The 15515-nt window shown below is 48.2% G+C and overlaps 1 protein-coding gene across 1 annotated transcript in view; it reads left to right on the top strand.

Moving 5' to 3' along the window:
* tab1 (TGF-beta activated kinase 1/MAP3K7 binding protein 1) overlaps window positions 1–15515 on the top strand; it is a 46859-nt gene that overhangs the window by 16893 nt on the left and 14451 nt on the right. The window contains exons 5-6 of the mRNA XM_078532149.1: window positions 808–946; window positions 1575–1691. Of these exons, the coding sequence (XP_078388275.1) occupies window positions 808–946; window positions 1575–1691 (256 nt within the window). The remainder of the gene's footprint in view (window positions 1–807; window positions 947–1574; window positions 1692–15515) is intronic.

Below are 15515 nucleotides of genomic sequence, written 5' to 3'. Positions count from 1 at the left end.
AAATTCAATTAGATTAGTTAAACACGATGTGCCTTTTACAAATCCATGCTGACTCTCCTTAATTAACTCGAACCTCTTCAAGTACCTGTTCATTTTTTTTCCGCCCGATTATTGTTTCTAAAACCTTCCCCATCATTGATGTTAAACTGACTGGCCTGGAGTTACCAAAACTGTTCTTACACTATTTCTTGAATAATGGTATCACATTTGTCACTGTCCAGCACTTCCCCGGTATCTAGGGAAGATTGGAAAATTATGATGAGCCCTTCCACCATCACTCCCACTTCCTTTAAGCAACCTGGGATGCAGGCCATCTGGACCAGGTGACTTACTCACTCTAAGCATAGCCAACCTTTCCAGTACATCCTGTCTGTCAATTTTCTCCCAATCCATTACCTCTACCATCTCCGTGACTATTTTGTCAACATTCTCTTCCTTAGTAAACACGGAAATAAAGTACTCATTAAGTAATGTAGCCTTTCCCTGCACCTCTAAGTGTATATTATCCTCTTCGTCCTTAATGGGACTCACCCACCTCTTCCTTTCCACTTACTATTTACATGCTGGTAGAAAATTTTTTGGTTCCGCTTTATATTAGCTGCCATTCTATTCTCATATTCTTTCCTCACAGCCTTATTTCCTCTTTACTTCCCCGCTCAACTTTATTGTATTTGGCCTGGTTCTCGCTTGAAGAATCCACCTGACATGCATCTCTCACACTTTTTTTTTTTGTTACAATGGCCCCCTCCCTCTCACTCCTTTTGTACCTTTCTGTTTTTTAACTGGTGTCTTTTTCTTGCTTCTCAGGGTGTTCCTCACTCACAGCTTCCACAGCAGTATCAGAAACTCCTGGAGAAATTGAATAAAGTTGAACAAGAGATTGCAGGAGGAACAACTGCGATTGTTGCCCTCATTCTCAACAACAAACTCTACATTGCCAATATAGGTACCTCCTTCCCGCTCCCCCCCTCAATTCTTTAATTAGCCAACTGTTTTGATTCCTGGCATTTCCGTTCCTCCCCCCCCCAAACTCATTTAAATCTTGTGCTGCTCCCCAGCAGCCTCCTATAGCAACATAGCAGCACAGGGAAGCAAGAGCCCTGCCTCCTCTCAGGTGGGGTCCTTGAGACTGGTGCTTCTTGTAGCCAGAGGGAATGGGATTTGTCTGTCATGTCTATAATGGGGTCGAGCCCACCTTTTTGGCTTTCCAGGGACCCTGTGCCATCCTATGGCCAGGGTACATGTCAAGGTGTGTAAGAGGTTTACTCCACACCCTGTGTGGGTTTAGACGGTAGCAACCTATAAGGAGCTGTGTGCCACACCATTTCTCTTGCCCACCAGAGTGCCAGCTGTGCCCTGTGTGCCCCTTAATGGTGTCAACCATCCTTCCCCCTCATCTGGGAGGACGATATCTACGCCCCTTGCCTCTGCTCTGATGAACCCTCTGAAGAGGGTTTCCTGCCATGCCTCTCTTTACCCCCCCCCCCCCCCACCCCCTTCCCCTTCCCCACCATGCCCCGCTGCCGAGCGTTGACGAGTTGTGATTGTGACTGGTTCCCTGTTGCTGTTGGCAGGCACCAGCCGAGCGTTGCTGTGTAAATCCACTGCAGACGGACAACTCCAGGTGACTCAGGTTAGCGTCGATCACACAACGGACAATGAGGATGAGCTCTTCCGCCTGTCACAGCTTGGTGAGTGACCATAGCCCAGCCCGCGCCTCTGGTCACTGGACATCCAAAGAACACGCATGGCTGAAACTCAGGAACAGAGGCCGAGGTGGAATCCCTGACGGTCTCTTAAAGGGACTAGTGTCTAGATCTGTAGGTCTCCATATACAGCTAGTACTTGGGTGTCTGTTACAATTTGAGTGGGTGGGAATCCTCTTTATGATTCTCCTGTTGAATCTGTGTCAGGGGACCCCTCAAAATGTAAAGCAGCTTGGAGTAGATGCACATTCCCTGAACTCCACTAGGTTTCGTGCTTTGATTGCAGATCAGTAAATAAAACCGGCCATTAGGGGCTGTCAGTCCCCAACCCATGGAGTTTGCGGATATTTATGCTGCTGAATTCTTTGCACTTGAACATTCTCTACTTGTGTTTGACTGTTGCAGGCTGTGGGACTAAACATCTCTTGTGGAGCACCCTTGCTATGTAAACATCAACCTCCACAGCAAAATGATAACAGCTATAGCACGGTAGGGGAGAGGTGATAGCATCTGTCGCATTTAACATGGTAAAACTGATTACCTGTCAGATTTAAAATAGGCAGGTAAACTGCACCTGTCGGATTTAACACATGAGGCAAACTGATCACAATTCGAATCCAACACTAAATGTGGTTGCAATATAGTCCTTTTATTGTGTTTGACCAAGACTTTGTCATGCATAGTGTTCTTGTCTGTACTTTGTGGCGAAGTGTTTATTAGGATTCTGGTGGGCACATAAGTGACTGCTAAAGCCAGTCTGTGCCTGGAAAGTTCTGCTGCAAACAGGACAGGATCCAGCAGATGATTGAAATTTTGGATGAGCTGCTGGCTAAGGGTTTCCTCTGCTTCTGATATGTGCTTACTTTCGAAGGAGGCTGCGCCACTTTTTATTTGGTTGCACCAGGTGCAGTGAGTGATCCTGGGCGGGCTTCTCCCACAACTCGGGGTCAATGTCAAAACTCCTAAGTGAAGCCTTCAGAATGTCCTTGTAGTGCTTCCTTTGACCGTCATGAGAGTGCATCCCAGACTCAAGCTCTCCATAGAAGATTCACTTTGGTAAGCGAGTGTCAGGCATTCTGGCTACATGACCAGTCCGACTCAGTTGTGACAGTCTCAGTAAGGTGTGGATGCTTGGCCTGCCGGCTCAGGTGAATACCTCAGTGCCTGGTATTTCGTCCTGCCTTCTGATCTTTAGCAGCAGACAAAAGCAGCTCAAATGAAAGTGGTTGAGCTTCTTGGCATGATGCTGGTACACAGTCCAAGTCTCGTATGTATAGAGCAGAGTAGGCAGGACTGTCGCTTCATAGACTCTCAGTTTGGTAGGCCGACTTACTCCTCTTTGTTCCCAGACTGATGTTTGAAGTCTGCCTACACTTGCTTTGGCAATTCTTGCACGTGTCTTGACATCAATATAGACAACTCGAGAGAGCGTGCTGCCGAGGTAAGTGAACTCATCCATGGCTGACAGGTTCTGGTCATGGACTGAAACCTTGAGATCAGGATTTCCTGGAGCAGACTGGTACATTACTTAAGTTTTTTTCAAGCTGATCGTAAGGCCAAAGTTGGCATATGCGTTGGAGAACAAGCCCATGCTACATTGTATATCCAGCTCTGAACCAGCAGCTAGTGCACAGTCATCAGCAAACAGGAAATCGCAAAATATGTCTTTGGAGACCTGGTCTTTGCCTGGATACATCTCAGGTTGAGCAGCTTCCCGTCCATGCGATTTCTGATTTCAATGCCAGGATCACCATCATGGAAGGCACCACAGAGCATAGCAGAGGAAAACATGGAGGGTTAGCACTAGCACACAGCCCTGCTTAATTCTATTAGTGACTGGGAATAGATCAGAAGACTCACCATTACCAGGGCATGTGCCAGCATGCCATCATGTTGAACCACTGTGATGAATTTCTCAGGGGCAGCCAAATTTCTCCATTACCTTCCAGAGGTCCTCATGGCTGGCTGCGTCGAAGGCCTTAGTCAGGCCAACAAACGTGGTGTGGACGTCCATGTTCTATTCTTGGCATTTCTCCTGGAGCTGTCCAACTGCAAACACTGTATCAGAGGTTCCCCGACCTTTTTGAAACTGCACTGACTCTGGCAGCAGATTCTGGTTGAGATTTTGAACTAAGTGGTTCAAGATTCTGGTGAAGATTTTGCCAGCAGTGGAGAGAAGTGGGATTACTCCATGATTGGCGCATTTCTTTCCACTTGTACAGGTGGACAGAGGCGCCTTTTTTATTCTTGTGGGATGGTTCCTTGCTCCCACAGAGACTGAAAGAGTTCAGTGAGCTTCTTGACCAGGCATTGACCAGGCCTTGTAGATCTCAGCTGGGACAGCATCAACTCCTGGAGCTTTGCTGCTGGACAGGAGTTTGGTTGCGTTTGTCGTTTCTAACAGTATAGGAGGGTGATAAGAGAGCAGTTGATGGCGAACTGCTGGTTGCTTCTTCATTGATGGATAAGGACCAATTTATATGTGGTTAAAAAGCTCTGCCCATCTGTCTAGAATTTAGGCTTTTTCTGTGAGTAGTATTGACCCATTGGCACTGAGATCAGTGATGAACCAGTACACTGGGGCCTGTGGACAGATTACAAAACATTGTACAAATTTTTATGGTGGACCAATGACTGAAGTTTGTCTGCTTTCTGATTCTTGCATCTCTCTGAGCTCGCATTGGACTGCCCTGCAGATGTGTTGGTAGGCATTGTGCTTGGATAGTGATGAATTGTCATTGAGGTAAACCCTATAGAGGCGATGTTTCTCCTGCAGTAGTTTCTGAATTACCTTATTGCTTTCATCAAACCAATCTTGATGCTTACGAGTAGTAAGGCCAAGGGCCTCTAGAACAGTGGAGTACACTATAATCCCAGAAGGTCACCCAGTCATCCTCAAGGCAGCTCACCACCACCTTCTCAAGGGGAACTAGGAATGGGCAATAAATGCTGGCCCAGTTAACGAAGCCCACATTCCCTGAATGAATAAAAAAACAGGCAACTCTTGGGTTTCTTTGAGAGATATTCCTTCTTGACTGCCTGTTTGAGACATTGAGATACTTCTTGACCTTCATGCCCTGGGAGAGAGAGCTCTTGATGTTTAGCTTTGAAATGATTAGACACTGGCCAATGCCCCACATGGCTTTTGTTACATGTGCATCCTGCCTTTCCCTCTGCCTGGTAACATAGTCATTTAGATGCCAATGCATAGAATGGGGGTGCATCCTAAACATGTTGCGATTAGGGAGGTAAAACTGTGTTGATGATTAAGAGGTCATGCTCAGCACACATCTTCAGTAAGAGCAGCCCATTGCTGTTACAACTGCCAACCCTGATTTTTTCACCCTTTGCCACACCTGGTGATCTGCACCAACTCTTGCCTTGAAGTCACCAAGAGCGATTAGCTTGTCTGACTTTGGCACGATCAAGGAGTGGAGGTCATCATAGAATTTACCATTGACTTCATCAAGGTTGGTCATGGTAAGGGCGTGTACAGAGTTATTTATCTGTTGCCTGCAGGGGGAGTTTAAGCACCATCAGGTTATCATTAACACCCTGAAGACGAGTTGACTTACTGACGAGATGGTTCATGACAGCAAAGCCTACACCAGCTTTGTGCCATTCTTCTTTTCCACAGACATTCCAAAAGAATGTGTAAACTGCACCGATTCCCTTGAGCTGACCCTCCTCCGATAGACGAGTCTCGCTTAGGGCGGAGATCTGGATGTTGTACCTAGCCAGCGCTCTCTCAACGAACAGTTCTTCTCTCAGTTTATAGGCTGCCCATGAGGTTGCACACATTGCATGTGCCAGTGGTGACCGGTTGTCACCTTTACTTTCTTTTTTGAGATTACTTACAACCACTTTGATGGGATCCCTGCCAGCTGAGGCCTGCTGGCCAGGGAGGTGAAGCAAACAATATTTAGGGCAGCTTTTCTAGTCCTTCCTGTCATGAGGGACGCGAGCAGTGTGATTCTGAAAACGCTGCTCAGCCACTCGGTTAGGAGGGGGAGGTGGGGTGGCTGGTGGAGCAGGTGCTGGGTTCCACTTCCTTCTGGTGAAAAACAATGCTATGGTTTGAGCCGCCTGTGTATGGGTTCACAGCTACAGCTGCTAGTAAATCCACACCTGCTACACCACTCGCCCGTCGCCACAGGGCTAGTGACAGACAGATGATGAACGATAGAAAGATAATGAATGTGATTTGCACACGAATTAGATTATAGTGAGGGAGAATTGCACATTGCCAGCCTCGTGCTCACGTCCCGACCTATCTGAGTCCAGTGGCAAGACAAGTGCTGGCAGCTGGAGATCACGATCACAGAATTGTTACAGTGCAGTGGAGGCCATTCGGCCCATCACATCTGCACTGGCTTTCTGAGTGAGCATTATGACTCGGTGCCATACTCCTGCCTTTTCCCCGTAACCCTACCCATTGTTTCCAGTCTGTGCATTCCAGGCCCAATTGACCCGCTGTGTGAAAAAGTTTTTTCTCTCACCACATTTTCTTTCGCAAATCACTTTAAATCTGTGCCCTCTCGTTCTCGATCTTTTTATGAGCGAGAACAGTTTCTCCCTATCTACTCTGTCCAGCCCCCTCTTGATTTTGAACATCTCTATTAAATCTCCACTTAGCCTTCTCCCCTCCAAGAAGAACAGTCCCAACTTCTCCAATCTATCTTCATAACTGAAGCTTCTCACCTTGGAACCATTTTTGTAAACCTCTTTGGGCAATCTCTCCAATGTGTTCACATCCTTCCTAAAGCACAGTGTACACAATAATCCAGCTGAGGTCTAACTAATGTCCCGTACAAGTTCAGCATAACTTCCTTGCTCTTGTGCTCTATGCCTCTATTAATAAAGCCTAGGACACTGTATGCTATATTAGCTGCTCTCTCCACCTGTCCTGCCACCTTCAATAACTTACGCACAGATGCACCAGGTCCCCCTGCTCCTGCACACCTTCAGAGTTTTACCCCTTAACTTTATATTGTGTCTCCATGTTCTTCATACCAAAATGAATCACCTCACATTGTCTGCATTGAAAGTCAACTGCCACCTATCTGCCCACTCCACCAACTTGTCTATGTCCTTTTGAAGTTCTACACTGTCCTGCTCACAGTTTACAATGCTTCCAAGTTTTGTATCATCCACAAACTTTGAAATTGTCCCCTGAGCACCAAGATCTAGATCATTAATATATATCAGGAACAGCAAGGGTCCCAATACTGACCCTGGGGAACTCCACTACAAGCCTTCCTCCCGCCCAAAGCATATCCATTAACCATTACTCGCTGTTTCCTATTGCTCAGACAATTTTGCATCCACATTGCTACTGTCTCTTTTATTCCATGAGCTATAACTTTTCTCAAGTCTGTTCTGCAGCACTGTAACAAATGACTTTTGGAAGTCCATGTACACCACATCAACAGCATTGCCCTCATCAACACTTGTTGTTACCTCTTCAAAAAAAATCCAACAAGTTAGTTAAACACTATTTTCCCTCAAGAAATCCACGCTGGTTGTCCCTAATCAACCTATATTTTTCCATGTGACTATTAATTCTATCCTGAATAATTGTTTCTAGAAGCTTCCCCACCACCAAAAGTTAGACTGACGGTCTGTACTCGCCAGGCTTACCCTTACAACCTTTTTTGAACAAGATCAATCTGGGTGCAGTGAGTGACCAGGACTTCTTCTGTGTCTTGTCGAGCTCTACACGTTTCACGACACTGCTGACCCACCTTCAAGACCATTAGATCTTAGATTGGCCTCATCCACCCAGTCCACTGGAATCAGTCTTCACGTGCCAGGACAGACAAGATCCCTAAGTTATTGAGGGTAAGAGACCTGAAAACTACCTTCACCTGGTTTGGCCCGCCCTTTTCAAAGCGGTTTGTCGTGCTGTGGCCACAGACACATGTTAATACCTGCTTGGAATCACAGGTGAGAGCTGGATGAGGATGAGTCACTCCAAAGAGTGTGATGAGTCAGCCCCTCACACCCCTACATAATGTTACTAAACTCTAGACGTACAGAGCAATAAACTCAATCACCCTGTTTTTCCTCTTGGTAGAAACTTAACAGTTGTCAATCCTATCAGTCCTTACTCTTACCTACAAATTGTTAGGAGAAAACTCCAGTTGGGTTGATTAGGAAAAGCCAGCATGGATTTCTTGAGGGAAAATAGTGTTTAACTTCCTGGATATTTGTTTTTTGAAGAGGTAACAGCAAGTGTTGATGAGGGCAATGCTGCTGATGTGGTGTACATGGGCTTCCAAAAGACATTCGATACAGTGCTGCAGCACAGGCTTGATTCATTATGGCGTGTTATTGTAAATAAGACCCCATCCTAATCCAAGTATACACAGTTAGGTTATTACGTAGAATGTACCACACAGGAACAGACCATTTGACCAAACCTGACCTTTTTTTATTCTTTCATGGAATGTGTGTTGCTGGTAAGGTCAGCATTTGTTGCCCATCCTTAATTGCCCTTAAACGGAGTGGCCATTTCAAAGGGCAGCTAAGTGTCAGCCACATCGCTGTGGGCCTGGAGTCACCTGTAGGTCAGACCAGGTAAGGATGGCAAATTTGCGTCCGTAAAGGACATTAGTGAACCAGATGGGTTTTTACAATAATCAACGATAGTCTCATGTTCACCATTACTGAGACGAGCTTTATATTCCAGATTTATTAATTGAATTTAAATTCCACCAGCTGCCGTGTGCAACAGCCGGGAAGGTGGGGGGGGGCCTCTGTATTACTAGTCCAATGATATTACCGTGACATCACCGCCTCCATGCCGGCATTTATGCTTCCCTTGAAGCCCCTCTGATCTTTCCTCACCCATTCTATCAGCATAGGTCTGTATTCCTTCACCTTCATGTGTTTATCTAACTTCCCTTTAAAAGCATGTTATGGCACAGCCAACGGTAAATGCTGAGTTCAAATCCCAGAGGGAGACTTGAAATAAGTGCCACAACTTGTTTTGCAATTTGTATAAATTTGGAGATGCGTGCCTTGAATTCAGTAGTAATAAGACCACCAAGTCTTGTAGGTTTCTTACCAAATTAAATTAAACCTTTATTAATAGCAGAAATGATTTTAAATACATACATATGTCTACAAATTACTACTATAATAACTTCTAAATCCCCTACTTAACCTGACTCCCACTTACACTTTTGTTAAGGCAACAGCAAGACACACTGATTTTGAAAGACCCAAGCAAAGAAATATGATACCCTGACAATCCAATCCAAGTGAGTTTCCTTAACTTCAGTTTTTTGTAGACAGCAGCTTGAGGCGTAGATGCTGAAGGCTTTTCACACTTGTTAGATCTTAAAATGCCCACCCTTACACACAGCCTTCGCTCCTTTATATGTATTTTCCCCTTTGAATGCAAACACTTATTGTTTCAATATGTCTTTGGACTTTACCTTTCTGATCATAAATTTAGCATTATTTTTTTTTTGTAAAAATATACTTTATTCATAAAAAATCTTCAATCACATTCAAAACCATTTCAAAAACAACATTACAAGGGTACAATCCAGGTTAAACTTTTACAAAATGTATCACCAGGTGCATCAGTACAAACAATATTACAATCATTTACAGCCTTTCATTTTGATCTGTACAGCCCGAGGGGCTCTAAACAGTTCCCAGTCTCTCGGTGCGCTGTGGTAGAAAGGTCTTAGACAGCGACCCTTCCCCATTGCGCCTTTGCGGCAGCTGCCCCAAGCTTTAGTGCGTCCCTCAGCACGTAGTCCTGGACTTTGGATTGTGCCAGTCCGCAACAATCGGTCGGGGACAACTCTTTGTGCTGGAAGACCAACAAGTTTCGGGCAGACCAAAGCGCGTCTTTCACCGAGTTGATGATCCTCCAGCTGCAGTCGATGTTTGTCTCGGTGTGTGTCCCTGGGAACAGCCCGTAGAGCACAGAGTCCTGTGTCACAGAACTGCTCGGGATGAACCTCGACAGCAACCACTGCATCTCTCTCCAGACTTTCTTTGCAAAGGCACAATCCACAAGGAGGTGAACAACGGTCTCTTCCCCACCACAGCCACCTCGAGGGCAACGTGCAGAGGGGGTGAGACTCCTGGCGTGTAGGAAGGATCTGACGGGGAGGGCCTTTCTCACCACCAGCCAAGCTACGTCTTGGTGCTTGTTGGAAAGTTCTGGCGATGAGGCATTCTGCCAAATGACTTTGACAGTCTGCTCGGGGAACCATCCCACAGGGTCCACCCTCTCCTTTTCCCTCAGGGCCTCTAGGACGTTACGTGCTGACCACTGCCTGATGGACTTGTGGTCAAAGGTGTTTTTCTGCATAAATTTTTCCACCAGGGACAGGTGGTACGGCACGGTCCAACTACTTGGAGCGTTCCGCGGCAGCGTGGCCAGACCCATCCTTCGCAACACCGGGGACAGGTAGAACCTCAGCACGTAGTGACACTTGGTGTTTGCGTACTGAGGGTCTACGCACCGCTTGATGCAGCCACACACAAAGGTGGCCATCAGTATGAGGGCGATGTTGGGCACGTTTTTTCCCCCTTTATCTAGAGGCTTGTACATCGCGTCCCTGCAGACACGATCCATTTTCGACCTCCAGATAAAGCGGAAGATGGCTCGAGTGATCGCCATCGCGCAGGAGTGTGGAATGGGCCAGACCTGCGCCACGTACAGCAACAGCGAGAGTACCTCACACCTGATGACCAGGTTCTTACCCGCAATGGAGAGGGAGCGTCGCTCCCACATGCCCAGTTTCCTTTTCACCATAGCCACTCGCTCCTTCCAGTTTCTAACGCATGCCCCGGTCCCTCCGAACCATATCCCCAGCACCTTCAGGCCGTCAGCCCTGACAGTGAAGGGGACAAAGGATCGGTCAGCCCAGTTCCCAAAGAACATGGCCTCGCTCTTCCCACGATTTACCTTGGCTCCCGAGGCCAGTTCGAACTGGTCGCAGACGTGCATCAGTCTGCGCACCGACAGCGGATCCGAGCAGAAAACGGCGACGTCGTCCATGTACAGGGAGGCTTTTACCTGAGTGCCTCCACTGCCTGGGATCGTCACTCCTCTTATGCCCGGATCCTTCCTGATGGACTCGGCAAAGGGTTCTATGCAGCACACGAAAAGGACAGGCGAGAGAGGACAGCCCTGCCTGACTCCAGATTTAATCGGAAAGCTATCTGTTTCCCACCCATTGATTGAGACTGCGCTACTGATGTTAGTGTAGAGCAGTTGGATCCAATTTCGAATTCCCTCCCCAAAGCCCATTTTGGAGAGCACATCCCCCATGTAGGTGTGCGATATTCTGTCAAAGGCCTTCTCCTGATCCAAGCTGATGAGGCAGGTATCCACACCCCTGTCCTGTACATAGGCAATCGTATCCCTGAGCAGCGCCAGGCTGTCAGAGATCTTCCTGCCTGGCACAGAGCAGGTCTGGTCAGGGTGAATCACCAATTCCAGAGCGGATTTGACCCGGTTGGCGATGACCTTGGACAGAATCTTATAGTCCACATTCAACAGTGAAATGGGTCGCCAATTTCTAATTTCCTCCCTTTCCCCCTTGTGCTTGTAGATGAGGGTGATGATGCCTTTCCTCATGGATTCTGACATGCTGCCGGCCAGGAGCATACTCTCGTACACTTCTAGCAGGTCTGGGCCGATCAAGTCCCACAGAGCCGAATACAACTCCGCCGGCAGGCCGTCGCTTCCGGGGGTTTTACTCTTCTCGAAGGACTCGAGGGCCTTAGTCAGTTCGTCAGGAGTTAGCGGTTTGTCCAGGCTCTCCCGCGTACTGTGGTCTAAGACCTCCGTGATAGAGGACAGGAAGGACTGGGAGGCCGTGCTGTCCGTGGGCTTCACGTCATACAGTCCGGCATAAAAGGATTTGCTGATCCTCAGAATGTCGGACCGTGATGACTTTACTGAGCCGTCTTCTTCCTTCAGGCTGCTGATCACAGAGCGCTCTCTGTGTACCTTTTGGAAGAAGAAACGTGAGCACGTCTCATCCTGCTCCACGGAGCGGACTCTGGAACGGAAGATGATCTTGGAGGCCTCCGAGGCAAAGTGCGAGGCTTGCTGGCCCTTCACCTCTTGGAGCTCCTCCTTGACATCGACCCCCATCGACTGCAGCCGGAGCAGATTCTGCATCTTTTCCTGGAGTCGGGACATTTCCCTCTGTTCCTTTCTAGCTTTCTGGGTGCCTTTGCGGATGAAAAACCTCTTGATGCTTCCCTTGATCACTTCCCACCAGTGTGTCAGGGACTCAAAGAGGGGTTTCACGGTTCTCCAACCTTTGTAATCCCTCTTGAGCTCCTCAATGTTCTCTGGGGTCAGCAGTTGCACATTTAGCTTCCATGCCCCCCTGCCCACCCTCAGGTCTTCCTCCAAGTGGCAGTCCGCCAGTAGGAGGCAGTGGTCAGAGAAGAACACCGGCTTGACGTCGGTGGATCTGACTGTGAATGCACGGGACACAAACAGGAAGTCTATCCTGGAACGAATGGACCCGTCTGGCCGCGACCAGGTGTATCTACGCTGCGCTCCGTCTGCAGGGTTGCTGAAGACGTCGTGCAGCTTGGCATCCTTAACTGTTTCCATCAGGGATCTGGACGTAGCGTCCAATCTGCTTCCGGCCCTGCCGGATCGTCCAGCCGCATCGATGATGCAGTTGAAGTCCCCGCCCAGAATGACCGGCCTGGAGGTCGCCAGCAGCAGTGGGAGCTGCTGAAAAACCTCCAGCCGCTCAGCCCCTTGTGCCGGGCCATACACGTTAATTAACCGGAGTGGAGCGTTCTTGTACATTACGTCTGCTACGAGGAGTCGCCCGCCCACCACCTCCTTGACCTCGGAGACGGTGAAGTTGCCTCCCCGCAGCAGAATACCCAGGCCGGAGGAACGAGAGTCGTTTCCGCCCGACCAGATTGATGGCCCGTGGGACCACCATCGTGACCATTGCCTGTAGGAGCTGAGGTGCGGTATCGCACACTCCTGCAGAAACAACAGGTCAGCTTTGACCTTGGCTAGGTAGTCCAAGGTCGCAACACATCGCGTAGTAGATTTAATGCTACGCACATTTATGGATACAATCTTTAAACCCATTTTAAAGCATTTATTCTCCTACCAAACCCACTGTCTCTGAGAGTCCCAGACCTTTAGTCTGCTCCTTCATACCCGTAGTGAGCTCAAATTCCTTCACTTTGGATGGGCTGAGGTAGATCTCCTTGGCCGTGTTCTGCTCCAGTGGCATCTGGAGGTTCACGTGGAGAGCGGGTTTTGAGATGACCTTTGCTGGAGAAGCTTCTCCAAAACTCACCCCCTCTGGGGTGTTGCTGTTCCCGGCTTCCTGGAGCTGGGGTGCGATGATTGCCTCACTGCTCCCAGATTCCAGGGGCTGTGGTGCACTGGCCTCCTCAGGTTGCAGGCAAAGTTGGGGTGCGCTGGTCTCCTTGTTGTCTCCAATTTTCTGGAGCTCGGGTGTCTCGTCCTCCAACGCCCTGGAGCTTTGCCGCCTCTTCTGTCGGTGCCGCTCTGGCACTTCATCATCCGAAGAGCTGCTGCCCTTGTCATCCGTGTCGGATGGGAGACGCCTCTTGCCGCTTCTCTGGGAAACGCCTTTGCTTCTTCTTCGCTCCCTCTTACTTTTCTTGTTCTTCACCGTCCGCCACTCCCCCTGCTGATTTTCCACTGCTGCCTCCTCCTCCATTGATTCCTGAGGACTGGGAGGTTCAGGGGGTAGTGCTGTTGATTGGCTCTCTGTTGCCTCAATCTCTTTCTCCACCTTGTCTCTCTCTGTGTCCTCCTTTGTCCCGTTGAGCTCCCTGGGGGCCTTGGTGGTTGGAGTGACACGGAACCTTTCTTCTGCTTCCCCCTGGTCGGCTTTGGCTGCCTGTGCGTAAGTACGGCAGCGTTTGGGGCAGGTCCTGTAGAGGTGACTTGCCTCGCCACACAGGTTGCAGCACTTGGCCTGTTTGCAGTCTTTTGTCTGGTGCCCTTCCTGTTTGCAGATCTTGCAGAGGGAGGCGCTGCAGTTGGCCGCCACATGGCCAGCCTTGCCTCATGAGCGACAATGCTTGGGTTGCCCAGCGTAGACCAGGTAGCCACGGTTTCCCCCGATTGCGAAACTGGAAGGAGGGTGGAAAATGGCTCCCTTACCATCGGTCTTTAGCGTGACCTTAAACAGGCGTTTGCCTGTCCAGATCCCCAAGTCGTCTCGAATCTCGGTGCCGCTCCCCACCTTATCGAAGTACCTGGTGAGGAAGGTGACCACGTCGGCGACAGGGACGAAGGGGTTGTACACATGCACCATCACCTCACGTTCCCGTTGCAACGGCAGAGAAAAGTGCGGCTCCGCCGTCAGGATCTTCATCTCCAGCAGGTCTCTCTTCTCCTCGAACACCCTCAGGAGCCGGACGCAGTCTGCCACCCGCTTGAACGTGACGTCAAAATAACCCCCTTTGCGGGAGTCGTGCAGGGTGAAGATCTCCGTAGCTTGGAAGCCGCACGCCTTCAACAGGATCCTCCTGGTGAAGAAGCCCCGATCCATAGGTGATCCTCCTTCGCTGTGGTTCACCGTGACTCGGACGGTGATAGGTAATCCACGGTATGGATTTGGATTGCGATTGGTTATCGCCCTTCCATCCCGACCTTGCCTTGGCAGGACCATGGTGTCGCCCCTGCAACACTACACTTGATCTTAGCCAAAAGGCCATTAAGGTCAGCTGCAGTCCAGTTTAAACTGGGGAGGTTTGTGGACATCCTGACAAGTTCCCTTTGACCTTCCTCCTTGTTTTAATTAATATAGCATTATACTCATTTTACCAGTAATCTTGGGGAAAAATAAACACATTGTTCCTGAATTTTACCTGGCTAGGTGACACATTTCACCCCTCCTTTGAAATCAATCTAGTCTGATTTATTTAAAAATGCAAACGTTCTTTTACCTATGTTTACCTACTTTGCATTTCAAACCTAGCTCACCTCCTAAAACATCAAAGCCTTCAAACCAGCTGGCTTTAATCCATTTAAGTCTTTCACGCATACAGACACAGAAACCACTATTTTACAATGAATTCTTCCTGAAAATGCATCTGTTCTATTTTCCTCAACTACTCCCTGTGGTAGCAAGTTCCACGTTCTCACTTCTCGCTGGGTAACAGTTTCTTTTGAATTCCCTAGTTGATATCTTGGTGGCTGTGTTATGTTAATGGCCTCCAATTTTGGCCTTTCACAAAAGTGAAAAAAAAAATCTAGAATTTAGTCTTTCAAAACGTTTCTTAATTGTAAATACCTCTACTGGGTCACACCTCAGCTTTCTCTTTTCAGAAGAAAAGAGATCCAGCCTTTTTGTCATCCTCTCCTGATGAGTGAAACCATCAGGAGTCCTGGTATCATCTTTGCACCTTCTCCAGTGCCTCTATATCGTTTTTGTATGGTGACCAGAACTGTACACAGTACTCCAAATGTGGTCTGAGCAAGACCTGATACAAACTTAGCATAACTTTCTCTACTTTTCAATGCTATTCATCTAGAAATAAACCCTCAGTTTGCTTTTGTTATGGCTTTATTGACCTGTGTTGCAACTGTTAGTAAATTTGTGCATTTGTACACCCAGAGGCGGTGGTGAGTGGTATTGTTGCTGGACTAGTATTCCAGAGACCCAGGGTAATGCTCTGGGGACCTGGGTTCGAATCCCACCACGGCAGATGGTGAAATTTGAGTTCAATAAAAATCTGGAATTAAAAGTCTGATGGTGAAAACCACAAAAACCATTGTTGATTGTCAGAAAAACCCATCTGGTTCAC

This window comes from Cetorhinus maximus, chromosome 29 (genome assembly GCF_964194155.1).
Source record: "Cetorhinus maximus chromosome 29, sCetMax3.hap1.1, whole genome shotgun sequence".
Lineage (NCBI taxonomy): Eukaryota > Metazoa > Chordata > Chondrichthyes > Lamniformes > Cetorhinidae > Cetorhinus > Cetorhinus maximus.
Note: the sequence above shows the minus strand (reverse complement) of the source record. Positions and strands in the feature narration are given on the sequence as shown.